Below are 15,508 nucleotides of genomic sequence, written 5' to 3'. Positions count from 1 at the left end.
GGGGGGGGGGTGAGGAGGAATTACCCTAAAGCACCACTCAGAATTCCAGCGTGGCTCCATTGTTTGAACCTATTTTATTGATATTCATTAGCAAATAGAATTTCATCATTGATTTTTGATGCATTTCAACACACTTGTGGGAAGTGGTTGCACATGGTTTGCTTCATTTATTTATTTACTAGACTAAATACTGCAACCTCCAGACTGTCGGTTTGGATACTGGTACTTCCTGGGTGATTGGGGGTGGGGGGCTCCTTTCTGAATTCCCAGAGGGCTCCGTTCCATCCAGGGCTCTTGTTCCCCTGTGTTGAGTCTATCTACTGCTTTAAAATACATTCAAATGAAAAGGTTAAGTTACTTGCAGTGGGGTGCGCACACGCACAACGGCAAGTGTGGTGGAGGAAAACCCACTCTCCTGTGCGCACACGCGGACAATAAATAAAAGTCTGAAATCGTGGGACTGAAGCTCGCTCCTGGGGGGCTCCCCTCAAAGCCTCCTTCCTCGGTGGTCACAGGGTTCTGCCCACTCAACTGGAGGATACATACACTGGGGAGGGGGAGAAGTGGGAGGGACAGGTGACCATTTCAGTTATATGCTGTTCTCATTCCACACATGTCTGGGACAAATGACAGGAAACACCAGGGCGGACAATGTAGTCCTCTGAGGACAATAAATACATGATCAGCGTGGGGCAGGCTATGCCACGGACAACGTGGCTGGACGGGCTGGACCGGGTGGGGGTGGGGGGGGAGGCAGGGGTCAGATTCACACACATGCGCGAGCACATGTACATATGCACGCGCGCGCGCGCGCACACACGCACCACATAAATAAAAGCTCACAGCGTGGGTCGGCAGCCGTGGGGCCAGGCTATCTAATTGGTTTTCTGGGCACCTCAATCCTTTGCAGAGGGTAACAATAGGCCGGGCACGAGGGGGAGGCGGCTAGCCTCGCTGTGACCACACGCACCTGCGGGCATAGACTCCGCTAGCCAAGGCGACTGGACTGGACTGGCCTCTGAGACTAAGGGCAGGGGCTGGCCGAGGCCCCAAGCCTGACCTCCTCCCCAAACGGGTCTCGGTGCCGTGGCCCTGCTGATAAGGGTCTCTGGCCATCGTCCCGCCCCACCAACCCCTGCCACCTGCGGAGTCCAGGCCACGTCGACGCTGCGGACCCACACAGTGAGCAGTCACTGCCGCCTCCAGCCAGCACCATAACTCCCATGATTAAAAAAAAAAAAAAAAAAAGGAGGGGGGGGCAAATAAAAACAGGACAGCACAGAAAAGGAGGGTGGGACTGCCGGACGGGAGCGGTGGGCGTGGAAATACATTCTCTTTCGGCTCGTGGCCTGACGGCTGATTACAAAGCACAGGATTTCAAGTCAAAGGCAGGAAGGGGGATGGTCACACCTCGAGAAACAAAAGGGAGGTCCGCCACCGGCCGGGGTCTCTGAAGCGGCTGGGGGTCCACCCGCGAGATACCGCAGTCAGCGTCCAGGTGATGTGCGCGCGCAACCTCGGCCGGGGCGGTCCAGGGAACCCACCGGTCTCATCCACGGGATAAGAATGCACTCGGGTGGTTCCAGTGCTTCTCGAAAGGAAAGAAGGGCAAAAAGGGTGCCCACCTTCCCACAGGTGGGCACAGGTGATGTCCTCCGGAGCGAGGAGAGGCCCACGAGACCCGGAGGGCTCAGGCCTGCACGGGGGGCCTTCCCGGTCCTTGAGCACACGCTGACCAGGTGCACAGGGCTTCCCCGCGTAGGCACAAGATTGATTTGTCTCGTGGGCGTGGGGAGTGTGCACGGCTTGAAGGTCAGAGGGAGGTGGGCGATCCGGACCAGAGTCTCTTCTAGGCGGGCACCCCCTTCCGCCTTCACCGCAAGCTGCTCTGTTTGGGGAGCTTAGCACCCATCAAGATGCCTGAGGTGGGAGCCACGGGAACCTTCATCTGCATGCTGGACCCCACCATGGTGGGGAAGCTACGGTTCCTGCGGATGCCGCTGCTCAGCTGCAGGCCCCCAATGGTGCTGGTGACGGTGGGGCAGCGGAGGGGCAGGCCCTCGGCCACCAGGCCTCCAGACACCATGGTGTGCGCCGGCCCCGGGGCTCCGCAGAGCAGAGGCCCGGGCTCTTCAGTCAAGGTGGGGACGTGGGCGCGCCCCGAGCTCACCACTTTGGCCACGCCGAGCCTTTTGACCTTGTCCACGAGGTTGAGGTTGGAGACGGACACGTCGGTCTGGCTCTCGCTGCTGCGCACGCTCTTCTTCTCCCTCACCTCCCGCAGGATGGAGCTGGCCGGTTTGGAGGCCAGGAAGTTGTCGTAAGGCGGGCTTGTGCACTTGAAATCGAAGGGGGGCGGGGAAGACGTGGGCGTCTGCATAGGCGAGTTGGGCGGGGTGGAGGGGATCACGGCCATCCTGGGGGCGTATGAGTGTAGCAGGGAGCCCCGACCGGCCCGGTCCCAGCTCTGGGGGTCGTACACGGCCGCCGAGATGCCCCGCTCCTTCAGCAGCCACACCAGCCCCAGTGACGTGCTCATGGTGGTGGTGGACTCGCGCGTGTTGGTGAAGGACTCCGCCAGGCTCAGGCGCCGGGGAGTGCAGGGTGTGGCAGCCGGCGTGGACTTCAGGTGGCTGGCGCTGCTGCACGCTGGCGTCGGGGCGGAGTTAAGGCTGCACAGGAAAAGATGCGGGGTTGTTCATGAGTGGATGTTCCAGTAGACTGGGGAAAGGCCCAGTGGGCAGTCTCCTACAGGGGGCTCAGGGCGGTCCGGGGGCACAAAGAGCTAATTACTCCCTAGCCACTGCATCCGGGCACCTCATCCAACACCGGCCTCTCTCTCACCCAGGGAGTACCCAATTGGTCCCTTAAGTGGAGAGATACCCGTCGTTAAGGGAAGCTGCCCTTTTTGCTTGTTACTATTCCTTTAGCAGAAAAGACGCTGAGGCTCAGGAACAGCGGTTCTCAACCTGTGGATCTCAACCCCTTTTGGGGTCGAACAACCCTTTCACAGCGGTCACCCAATTCATCACAGTAGCAAAATACCGTTATGAAGTAGCAACGAAAATAAATGTATGGTTGAGGGTTCACCACAATGGTATTAAAGGGTTGTGTTAGCATTAGGAAGGTTGAGAACCACTGCTCAGGAGCTGTTAAACATCACACCAAGCCATTAAGTTGGCCAACCTTGGATTTGACCCTAGGTCTGAGTGGAGGATTGGGGGACTTTTGGCCAAAAAAAAAAGCTGTCTTTCCCTACCAAGATTTTCTCAAATGCCCAGCGTTCCCTCCTACCACACTCCCGAGGTAAGACCTTAACCAGGTCTAGCGGGAGCCCCACTGGCTTAGTGATCACAAGTTGGGCTGCTAACCACAAGTCAACAGTTCAAAACCACCAGCAGCTCCTGGGAAGAAAGACGAGGCTTTGTACTCCTATCACGAATTACAGTATGGGAAACCCACAGGGGCAGTTCTACCCTGTCTACACTGTAGAGTCACGGTGAGCCAGAATCGGCACTGTGGAAGGGAGCACAAGGGGGTGTGAGTGTTTACTCCAGGAGCTGCCAAGACAGGTGAGGGGCCCCATGATGCCCAATCAGACCCACGTCTACAGAGCTATCCCAAAGAGCCCAGTGGACACAAGAAACCTGCAGGGCTACGTGGATGAAGAGAAGCCAGTTGGTTTACCAGAGTAACCATGGGCCTACTGTACCCCAGAATCTGGGAAAGCACAGCAGAGGGGTGGCAGGAAGGGCAAAAAACACTGCTGTCTGCTTTAATTCCAGGGGAGGTTCTTTTTGAAACAGCTGCCAGAAGAGGAGGGGAGGCCCCACAAGCCTGGGGCCCCACAGTGCTGCAAGAACGAGCAGCTTATCCAGTCCTGGGCCAGGCCAGCTGAACGATCCCAGGAGCCCAGGGAGGGAGACCCAGGGGGAGGGCTAGACAGACATATTAGGCCAAGCACCAAGGGGGGGGGGCACCAGGAGTGGGTCCTTGCAATGACCTCCAGTGCAGGGGGCCTCTACCTCATGAGGGGCAATTTAAAAGCAAGGGCAAGCTGGCCGCACCATTTGGTTTCACCTTCTGGGGACCTCATAGCTGATGGCCACTGTGGGGTGGGCTGCATACCACAGGCTACCAGGGTCACAGTGGCCTAGGACGGGGATCCACTGAGGCAGGAGCACTCAGAGAAACATGGTTTGGCGGTTATAACCTCAGTTTATAACGTGGATTTTTAAGAGGGACTCCTGAAACTGTGGGCACCATGGTTCTGGACGTAAAATAAAAGGGAGAGGGAAAAAAAGGACTAAATGTGTTTAAAGGCCAAGGCCGGGGCCTTTAAGATATTTCATTTTGTTTCCAACTGCTTCCCTCTCTAGCTTCGGCTAAGCAGCCTTCTTGACCCTGACCTGACTCCTCAGGCTTCCAGGGTCCCCGGCACAGCTGCGAGACTCAGAGATGCAGGCCTGTGTGCGCACTTTTGAGGGTGTGGTACAAGTCAAGGGGGACCCTCTGGGGAAGCGGTCTCCCCACTTTTAGAACAGCAGCCTCTCCCAAATGTAAAGCCACAGGAAGCCAGGTTCTCGGAGGCAAGAATGGGGCCGGAGCAACAAGGCTGGACTTCAGAGGCCCCACCCCACGAGAACTGTGGTCAGCCTTGGATTAGTGCTGGCACTCTCTGGCCTGGGTGTTTAGAAGGGTTAGGTGGTCACGTTAGCCAGGCACAACCACAGGGACACATCCATGCCCAATTCGCAGGTTAGTGGCGGCCACTCGTGCACACACAGCCCCTTCCAGGGGACCCTGCCGGCCATGTGCTCACCACCTGCCCCGCCTGGGGGCTGGCTCTCTGCCCTACATCTCCTCTCTCGGCACAACGGGGCAGAGGGCTGCTTCTTCGTCCTCACAAGACCTGCGGAGAATCATTCAGAGTTTAAGGTGCTCGTGGGGAGGCTGCTCCCTGACAGCTGGCCCTGTCGTCTCCCTCCCCTGGGCACCAGCGCCACAGAGAAGACCACAGGCCAGGCCACAGCAGCTGGGCAAGGGAAGACCGCTTTTTCCCCCTTTTGCTGGGAGCTGTCCAGGAGCTGACGCCGCTTCCTGGAGAACACCCCATGTGTGTCAGAGTAGAACTGTGCCCCATGGGGCTGCCAATGTTTTTGGTTTATGGGGGGGTGGGGGGTGGCCAGGTCTTTCTTCCAAGGCACCTAGCCTTCTGGTTGCCAGCTGAGAGGGTGAACCATTAGCGCCACCCAGGGCCTCTAGCTGGAAGTTGTGGACATCCGAAGAGCAAGCCGGGCAGGCCCCTCCCTGGCAGCGAGCCTGCTCCCCAGGTGGTGCAGTCTGCCTCTGATTCTTGGCTGTACTAGAGAAGCAAGCCACACTTGCGGCATGACTTGGGCTTGGCCTGGGATCATTTTGGCCACTGTCACTGGGCTGTGGTGTACAGTTCCTGGAGGCCATCCCAGAAGCACTGGGGCTTTCGTGGGATGCACTAATTCTACCCCCATGAAAGAACTCCGTGTTCTATTGGCAAAAAGGGGCAGAAATCCAACAGTCTTGGCTCTGAGGCCTGGGGCCATGTCTGCGTCCATCTGTTGGTGGCCCTAGGAACATAGACCATGGCTAATTACAAGAACTAAAGGGGCTTGAGGGGGGGGCGGGGCGGGGAGGGAGAATGGTGGGGGGGGTCCCCCCTCCCTTCAAAGGGAAAGAAGGTCCAGAATAGGTAACCGCAAAAGCCTACGAGCTTTCTCAGCTAGCCAGCGTGGCTTTCCGGGCAAACTGCTCAACTCTGGCTAGCCTGGGCAGTCTGTCAGCTTACAGGGAATGCCCCCCGACCTCGCCCTACCTCTGCCCAGCCTGGGGCCCGGCCCTTACCTTGGCGTGACCCGAGTGAGCTCGTCTGAAGGATGCAGGATGCGGCAGGTGGTGAAGGTGAAGGTGGAGTTGGTCTGCGACATGCACTTCCCAGGGTGATGTGCTACATCGGGAGGGGGTGGAGGGAGGGGGGACAAAACACATTCCTTGCATCCAAGTAAACCCAAGAGGAAGGGGGAGGATCCTGCCAGGCCCTCGACAGACACAAGCAGGGGAGGCACTGCGTTGTTGACTGGATCTGGACCAGGAAGGTGGGGCTCACACGCTCCGGACAAAAGGTGGTCCCATGAAAGGAACCACACTTCTGCACACTGGCCACAGAGGTCTGAGCTCCAGCTTCTGTCCAGTCCCACACACCCCCCCCAGACCCCCACCACCCCCACCCCCGCCGGCAGCACCCTTGGGTCAGTAGTGGAGCCAGCTCAGGAGGTGGGGAGTGCTAATGAACTCTCGTGGGTAAGTTGGGGTTCCCTTCCTCAGAGGCCATAATCTGCCTTCTTCTGATGCCTTCTGGTCACCGGCAAACAGGTGTCCATGTTCTGCCCAGGGGGCAGGGGAGAAGTGTGAGGTGGGGGAAACTCCCTGAGGGGCCTGCTAGGGAAGCTGGCTTCACTGCTGCCTATCTGTGATTGTCAGGGTGGGAGAGGGACTTCAGCAGGCTCAATAACCATGCGACGTGACCGCATCCCCAGATGGGGCCGGCTCTGGGGCACGGTGTCCACCCCCACGGCCACCCCTGCCTTGGGCATCTCAAGGATACCGGGGCTGGCCCCACTCCGCGTGCCTTAAAGCTCTGTGGCCTAGTTGTTGCGACTGCTGAGGATGTAGGTCAGGAGCGAGATGGTCGCGGCAGGGTTAGCAGCATGCGAGGGACAGCGAGCTCTGGCCAGGGGACAGTGAGAGAGGCTGGGGAGACAGCATGATTGCATGGTTCTCCTCCCTCATAACACAAGCACAAAACATAAAAAGGCGCTGTTTTCCATAGCATGCACAAGGCAGCACATGCGCGGTCCCACTCCCCACCCTGCCCATCTGCACCCTACCCCCACCCCGCACCCGCAGCCTTGCGGCAGCTCAGCCCCCAGAGACCTCTTGGGAGAAGTGGCCTAGAGGACCATAGGGCATGAGCACTCTGAAGATTCAAAGGGCGGGTGCACCAGAATCTTCCAGCACTCAAGGGAAACAGAACAGACTGGTGGCTGGGCCTACAGATCCGCACACAGCTGGCCGGCTGTGTCTTCACAGAGAGCCAGGAGCCAGACGGAACAAAACGTGTCGGGAACACACAAGCTGAAGGCGGGCAGGATGGAGCCAGTGTGCAAAAAGGGGGTGGTGCCGATGACAGGATGGGATGGCCTGTTGTTCTGTGTGCATGTGCGTGCATAGGTGCATGGGGCGTCGGGAGGCGACTCCCATGGTGCCCGGCCTGGCTGCCACCATCAGCGGCCTGGAACAAACTCAACCAAGGGAGCTTCAGGTAAAGCATGAAAAGGGAGGGGGGGGTAACAAAACCAAAATGAGGCCAACTCCCCCTCCCCCAAAAATCCTCTAAAAAACAGAAAAAAATAGCCCTTATGAATCTTTCTCAAACAATCAAATGCTATGGTTTGGAAACTCATACAACCTTAGAAACAGCAATAAGCAAAATACAAAAGTGGAGCCGGCTATGAGGAGAAGGCGACCAGCCAATCATAGCCCTCTCATTTGCACTCAGGTCTCGAAAGAGAAGCAGCAGATGGTCTGAGCGAAGCATCCCAGAGAACAGGCCAAGGCGTTTATTAGAGAGGGAGGGGGAAGCCATGGTCAAGAACAGTTACAGCAGAGCAGCAGAAAGGAAGAAACATTAACACACACACACACACACACACACACACTCTCAAAGCAAAGGCTGGGTTTGCAGTGAGAAGGACACCCCCATTGAGATGCACATCATCCCCATGATCCCTAAACACTCATGCCCTATCAGAGCTTCTATGGCAACAAGGAAGTGAGAAGCCAGACATATGTAAGTCTTGCACCAGCGGAAGCGATAAACCCGTCTCAGGCAGATGGGTTTAGGGACAGGAAAGGCTGCTAAAAAATCCAGAAGTCCTCATTTCCCCGATAGCACCAGATCACTTGAGAAGATCGAGGTAGATCAACAAGGGCGAAAGGCAAAGATTGGGCCCTTCCAAAATACCACGAGGGCGGGGAGCCTGGCCGGGAGCTGTCCATCAGCACTGACGTCCGGGCTGCTGCAGCGCCTCCCCTCCTTAGGACACAACAGAGACAGTGAATACACTCAAGCTGAGCACCTGTCCGGGCCGCGCTGGCACCCTGGGTGCCAGAAGGGAGCAAACACTACAAAGAAGAGTCACATAAAATATTCTCAATGGCAGCAAGGTGTAGGGCGAGGGGGCTCAGAAGTTTCCTCAGTCACATGCTTTTTGCAGCAAGGGTATCGTGGGGATGGCTCTGTGCTGTTCACTTTGGGGGCTCTGGGACCCAGTGCTCCAGGCTCTTTGGGGGGGGGCATGGGGGGAAAGTCACAGCTTCCCCCCCTCTCCACCTGATGGGAGGTCTTTCTTCAGTGTGCTGTGAGAAAACAGCAGATCTTAAACACAGGGACACACATGTTCACCAGCGTTTTATTTGCATTTTAAGAGATCCGGCTCTGCATGATGCTTCCTTGTGTCACCAGCCCCAAGTTCTGACACCGATCCAAGGTTGTGATCCGTCAAAGGCCACTTTGAGATCCCATGTATCGCCGTGTGGTCCAGAAGGAAAGGGAGGAGGAGAGGGGTCAGTGGAGGGAGCTGCGTGAAGACATGCTGGAGGCTGGAGGCACAGCCTGCTCTTCCAACAGACCTGGAGGTGCTTTCTGCCCAGAGAAGGTGCCCTTGGTGAGTGGTGCTGCCCGTGCTGCCCTCAGAGACTGAGCAGCCTGGACATAACTCAAGCCCAAGGCTGACTTGCTCCCTGGGCGCCCCCCGAGCACTAGCTGGGGATTCTCTGCAAATGCACTACAGAACGAGATGGCTGCGGCTCTGTGGAATGCTCTCAGGCCCTCCGGGGCAGGAAAGCCCAGTGCTTTCCTCACGGCCCCTAACGTGCGAAGCCAGAAAAGAGGGAAAGAACACGGACAAGGCTGTGCCCCAGGTCCCTAGGGGTGGACTCCATCAGCCATTGCATAATAAGATTTGTGCATAGCGGCTATTTCAATTGACGCGGCCAGTGCTTGCTTCCCTCCCCGGGCTCCACAGGGACAGGCAGGCCTGCAGCGTGCCAGGGCTCCGGAAGCCTGGCTCTTCCCCTTGTACGGGCCAGCCAAGCCATTGTGTCCTGGACGAGGCCTCTGTGAGCCCGCGCAGAGATGTCCCCGTGGACGACCGTGCTAGGCGTGTTTCCACGGGACGTGTGACACTCACATGGCCCGGGGACTCTGAGAGTGGAGAGGTGAGAGGCACAGGGCATGCTCAAGCTGTGGTTTCTCTCGGGTAAGACGGTCTTCAGAGCCCTGGGGTGTGCCAGTGAGGCGTGGGCCTGCTAACACAGGTGGGTGGAAACAACCACGACAGCTGTGCGGGAGAATGCCCAGGCACTCGGCTTCTCTCTGCTCTGACAGGGTCCTTCCGAGTCGGGACGGGCTTGGCAGCTCCCCAAACAACACACAACTCCCTAACATCCTCTGCACACCGACCCCCTTGTAAAAACAAACACCCCTCCACACCTCAGGAAGAGACCTGTCTTTGTGATCCACCGGGCACTTCTTGTGTTCTCACCACCCTTCTCGGGAAGGGCCCCTGTAGAGGCTTGTGTGAAACGGGTGGGACACTTGACTTTGACCCCTTCCTCAGTGTGGAGGCTGCCTCCATACTTCTGGTTCCTGCAGCCTCTACCACCACATATGTGCCAGCATGCATGTGCACACACATGTACACACACAAACACACATGCATGCGCACACACACCCTCATTGAGACAGACACACATGCACCCTCGTTAAAACATGCACACGCACACACCCTCTCATTAACACACCCACCCTCATTAAAACACAACATACACACACATTAAAAAATACACATATAGCCTCACTGAAACAGACACACATACACACCCTCAATTACACACACACACACACACCGAAACACATATACACATATACATCCTCATTTACACATATACCCTCATTAAAACAAAACTCACACATTCTCATTAAAACACACACCCCCCCTCATTAAATCATATACCACACACTCTCATTCAAAAGCACACACACACACACACACACACACACACACACACACACACTGTTTTCTCTCCCCGATAATGCAGGTAGCTGCCCCCAGGCTCTCAGCAGACACCAGTCCCTGGAGAAGGCCACCATGTCTGGTAAAGTGGAGGGAGGGGCAATGTAAGGGAGGAAGACCCTCAACAAGATGGGCGGACACAGCGGCTGCATCCCGGGCTCAGGCACAGGAACAACTGTGAGGATGTGCAGGTGTTGTGCCTAAAGGGTCCCTGTGGAAAGGGACCAACCCCACAGCATCAACCCCCCCCACAACCCCCCACAGGTTAGTCGTGGCCCCATAGAAAAGCCTTTTCCCTGCAGTAGAAATCAACCGTTGGAAAGTAAAATGCCACTCTGCACGCAGCTTACAGGTGTGGCCTGCGCCAAGCCCAAGGACCTGAGGCCACTTCCGGAAACGGTTGATGCCCAGCTGTCTCCGACTCCTGGTGACCCCACGTGTGCCCAGGGACAGGTTTGGTCCACAGGGCTTTCAGTGCTGTGGACAGCCGGGCCTTTCCTCCCAGTTACCTCTTTGTAGACTTAGACTTCCAGCCTTCTAGGAGTGGTTTGAGTGCATCCACTGTCTATACTACCCAAGGATCCCAAGAGCACAAAACCCAAACCAAACTCATTGTGACCTGTAGCGACCCTGGAGGATGGGGTAGAGCCACCCCAGTGACTTTCCGAGACCGTCCCTCTTTACAGGGGTCGAGAGACTCCTGGCCTAATGAGGAACCACTGGACCACCGTGGCACCCTACAAGAATACAAGGGGACTTGAACTAACATGTGGAAACATGCCCGAAGCTTCCCATCCCATCTTCCCAAGGGCGTTTTGAAGCCCCCTTGGACAGGTGTGCACTTGTGAGACATGCTCGGCACCTAGCGACTTCACCACTGCCTCTTGCTCAAGGACTCAGCCACTTCAAAGGCGGAGGGGGGAGGTGTGCGGTGGAGGGAAATTGGGCTTGTCTACCCAAGTCTCTGTCACTCCCCACAAATGGCTGGGGGGTGGGGGGAACCATACAAACAGGGCGTGTGTAAAACTGACAGGGGGGGACTGCCAAGGTGTCATAACCAGTTAGGAACAGTGACGCGTCTCTGCCTGCCCCTGGCTGTCAGGATGAGCCTTCCCTGAAGCAGCAGCAGAGGGAGAAATCCTGGAGAGAGCAGGTTGGAGATCTCTGACTGACGGAGACCAGACGCCCCAGTGGCTGTGGCCCGGAGACTCATCAGAGCAGTGCTTCTCCTTCTGGAACAGTGGGGCGGAGTGACAGGCCAAGGCCAAGGACCATGTGGCTGAGAGACAGGACCAGGCAGAGATTGGGCTCCTGGCTTTCTTACTGTTTGCTGATCCTGACTGGTGGTAACTGATTGGCTTCCCTAATAAAGCTGCTGAACGCAAGTCCATGGAGCCCCGGTGCTGTAGTCGTTACCCGTTTGGCCGAGACCGCAAGGCCAGCAGTTCAGAACCACCGGCAGCTCCTCGGGAAAAAGACGGGGCTTTTCTAGTCCTGTAAAGAGTTCCGGTCTTGGAAACTCACAGGGGCGGTTCTACCGTGTCCTCTAAGGGGCGCTGTGAGCTGGCACGGGCTAAGTTGAGCTGAGAATGGTGAGCACTGTCTGTGGGTTCCGTGTGGCCCCCGCCACAAAGTGTGGAACCCAGAACAGATGCAGAGGGGTGCAGGAGCAATGGTTGGTGGCAGAAGAGGTCAAGAAGGATGACCCCTGCCTGCCTTGAGGCAATAGGGGCCCCAGAGGAGGTCAGCTATGACCACCCCGTGATGCTTAATGCAAGATCTTTCTTAACCTGCCAATTACATGAGCAGTCTCTCCCCCTCTGTTAAAAAAAAAGAGAAAAGAAGGGGGTACAAAACAATGCTCTAGAGTTCTTCCTGGAGGACTTTAAAATATCAAGGTGCAACGCAATGCATTCAGAAGACTTCTTCCGTCATTTCAGTACGCAGCCAGGATGTTCGCTGTTTCTCCAGCAGCTCAATGTGAGTGGATGGGGCAACAGCTACAGAAACCTTTGCTGAGTTGCTCTACAACTCGCCATGACAAGGACACCCTGTGGTTCTGGATTAGTGAGAACCTAAGACACTCTGTTTTCTTCTGGGCCTGGGTAGGGGTGGCGGGTGATCAAGACCAGTGACCGATTCAGGAGCGCAGCTCCCCACAGCCCCCTTGGTAAACGTACGCTGAAGTAATTTAAAATGAGCATGTGCTGTATGCACAAAGGATGCATTTTTTTTACAGCCCTCAGTCCGGGCTGCTTCTCTCTGCTCCTTCAGCCCTTTGCCACCTCTGCCTCTGCTCAGGGCCCCCCCGAGCCCACCCATGGGTGCCACAGACACAGACAGCAGCCTGTAGGCACAGGGGAGGTTTCTACCCAAGATGTGGAACCAGGTTGCAAGATCTTTTTTCTGGATTTGTCAACTAAGTCTAGTCGTCCCACGAGGCGGAGCTGTCCCTTCTCTGGGTCCCAACAAGCAATGCTGGTTTCCACCGGCACTTTGCAGGGGGAAGAGCCCCTGCTCTGCTTCCACGGAGGAAACCCCTCGGGGCAGCTGTCCTCTGCCTACAGGGTCACCGTGAGCGGGAATCAATCCAGTCACACGACAAGGAAGGAGCACTTTTGTTCCTTTCTAACAGTGTTTAATGATTCTTTTTCAACTAAAAAATGAAACCAGAAAAAGACTGAGGCTTAAGCGAAACTCACGCAGGGTTACCGCAGAGGGTGGGGAATTCCCTCTGTCCAGCGCCCCGCCCTCTGGGTAATCCTCTAGAGCAGTGGTTCTCAACCTTCCTCAGGACCCGACCCTTTGATACGGTTCCTCATGTGGTGGTGACCCACAACCATAACTTCTTTTCGTTGCTACTTCATCACTGTCATTTTGCTACTGTGATGATTCATCATGTAAATATCTGATGTGCAGGATGTATTTTCATTGTTACAGATTGAACATAATGAAAGCATAGTGATTCATCACAAAAACAGGATGTAATTATAGATTGTGAACTATTTATTTCCAATGACAAATAAATGGAATTTTGTCTTGAAGCATGGTGCGGCATGGGTCACACTCTTCACGCCGGGGACTCGTCTGTGGGTGTATCTGCATGTGGGTGGACTCGCCTGGAGACGGATAGAGGAGCGGTGTCTCAGTTCCTAAGCCCATCGGAAATATGTGTTTTCTGATGGTCTCAGCGAACCCCCATGAAAGGGTCATTCGACCCCCAAAGGGGTTGACCCCACAGGTTGAGAACCACTGCTCTGTGAAAGAGAGCTGGACCCACACAGCGCTGGGCACAGTGCTCTCTGCGCTCTTACTTTTCCTCCTGGGAGAAGCTGTCAGATGGGGAGGTTGGCCGAGTGTAGTCGCTCCCAAAAAACCCCAAACTCACTGCCACAGAGCTAATTCTGACTCCTAGTGACGCTATCGGACAAGGTAGAACTGCCCCCGAGGGTTTCCAAGACTGGAACCTTCTACAGGAGCCGAAAGCCCCGCCTTTCTCCCGTGGTGGTTTGGAACGCTGACCTTGTGGTCAGCAGCCCCACACAGAACCACGGTAGCACGAGGGCTGCTTTCACTTCCCCAGCAGAGCTTTCTACAGCACCTCAGCGGCGTGCCCTTTCCTGAGCTTCCTGAGCAGCGCAGGGCCACGCACTCGCACCTCAGAGGAGTTGGTGTCCCCCAGGAGCACCCACATCAGCAAAGAGGCTCCAGGCTGCCTGGGCCTCAGCCACCCCAGAGAAGCACAGGGCAGGGGTGATGGGATGATGGGAGGCAGGGTAGGGGGCAAGGCTACCAGAGAAACTACTCTCCATTAGTGAGCGGCACGTGGGGAACAGTCAGCAGAGCCCTGGCCCGTCTGTTTTGAAGGAACGTCTTCCCTCATCCTTCCCTCGTTTCCCCGTCCCCGGCTGCACATGGCCTGTGTACACACTGTGTTCTCATACAGCAGACTGCAGACTGCCTTCTCGTTGCTGTCGGATGCCACTGCGTTTGGTTTCGACGCTTAGTGAACCCCAGTGACCGAGTTGAACTGCCTCAAGGAGCCATCTCTTTATGGGAATAGACTTCCAGGTCTTTCTCGCGTGGACCTGCTGGGTGGCTTTGAACCAACCTTGAGGTTAGCAGCCAAGCACGCTGCTGGTATACCACCAGGGCTCCTGACGGCTTCCTTAGCATCATCTAATGCAGGTGGGCTTGAGCAGACTGGCCGCTCTATGCTCTCCTGAACTGCTCTAAGCCTAAGCCTGGCTTGAACAGTGTTGCTGGCTGGGCGGGGATTTGCCACCCTGAGTCTCAGTGTACGCATTGGGAAGGCACTTCCCTAGACCCAAGGGTCTTGAATTGAGTACATGCCATTCACTTATAGACCCCTGAGGGCCTGTGACAGTTAGGCTTATTGTGCCAATGAGGCTTCCATAGGAGCATGTGGGCAGAGTTTAATCAGGTTGCAGCTTCACTGGAGGGAGACTGAGATAAATGCTTTCCACAACTGGCCTTCCTTCTCTCTTTCTCCCTTGTGATCAGACCAGTGTGCTGCTGCTTGAGCTGGTCCTTTGCCTCAACCGTGTGCTGCACTACCTGTGGGCTGAGCCAACCTGTGGCTCCTGGATCGTGTCACCTTGCCCAGCAGTGCTAGTGCTTGAGGCTCTTTGGAGACCTGCTTTTTGCCATGCTGCTGATAGATGGTGTTGCCAAGCATATAGAGCTAGAGCTGAGGCTTCATCAGGGCCGAGCACTACTGGCTGTTGCTGCCCCACCCTGCTGTCTGCTGCCTGCAGGCCGACTCTGCTTGTCTTGCATGAGGGCAGATTCTGTTGTCTGCTTCCTTGACCTTGGAGCAACAGCTGGAGTGAGTTGAAGGACCTTTGCTATATAAACTGTTCCATGAAAGTGAGTTGAACTGAGCCCTCTGTACTGCTGTCTGGGCTAATTAGCTGTTATATTCCTTCTCACTATAGAAGCGTATCATATATTTGTGCAATATTTATATGCAGACATATTTATATGCAATAATATAGATATATATAAAATCTTAAATGTCCTGGTTTTGTTTCTCTAGAGAACCTTGCCTAACACAAGCCCTTAAACTGGCTTTCTCTCCCAGGCCTCAAAGGGCCCTGCCTCTGTTGGGTAGCCAGATAGGGAGTTGTCCCTCTCTATGCCGAGGCACCCCTGCAGGAGGTAGATGCAGAGAATCAGGTGAACCCAGCCAGTCATAGGGGCTAGAGGGCATGCTTACATTCAGGCCCTGCGCCAGCAAGGGGAGGTACACCTAGGTGGGTGGTATACCTGGACTGGCCCCCATCTAGGCCAGGTAGGTTTGAGTCAACCAATGG

At 55.9% G+C, this 15,508-nt stretch overlaps 1 protein-coding gene across 6 annotated transcripts in view; it reads right to left on the bottom strand.

The window, feature by feature from the left end:
• Positions 1-55: 55 nt before the first annotated feature.
• Positions 56-15,508, bottom strand: part of TRAK1 (trafficking kinesin protein 1) — a 153,500-nt gene continuing 138,047 nt past the window's right edge. For all 6 annotated transcript variants that reach the window (XM_045295059.1, XM_030886952.2, XM_030886953.2 and 3 more), the window contains 2 exons: positions 5,881-5,983; positions 56-2,672 (listed from right to left, as the gene is read on the bottom strand). In XM_045295059.1, coding sequence (XP_045150994.1) covers positions 1,874-2,672; positions 5,881-5,983 — 902 coding nt within the window. In that variant the 3' untranslated portion in view covers positions 56-1,873. The remainder of the gene's footprint in view (positions 2,673-5,880; positions 5,984-15,508) is intronic.

This window comes from Echinops telfairi, unplaced genomic scaffold (assembly GCF_000313985.2).
Source record: "Echinops telfairi isolate 266 unplaced genomic scaffold, ASM31398v2 ScPeMD7_4225;HRSCAF=4972, whole genome shotgun sequence".
NCBI lineage: Eukaryota > Metazoa > Chordata > Mammalia > Afrosoricida > Tenrecidae > Echinops > Echinops telfairi.
Note: the sequence above shows the minus strand (reverse complement) of the source record. Positions and strands in the feature narration are given on the sequence as shown.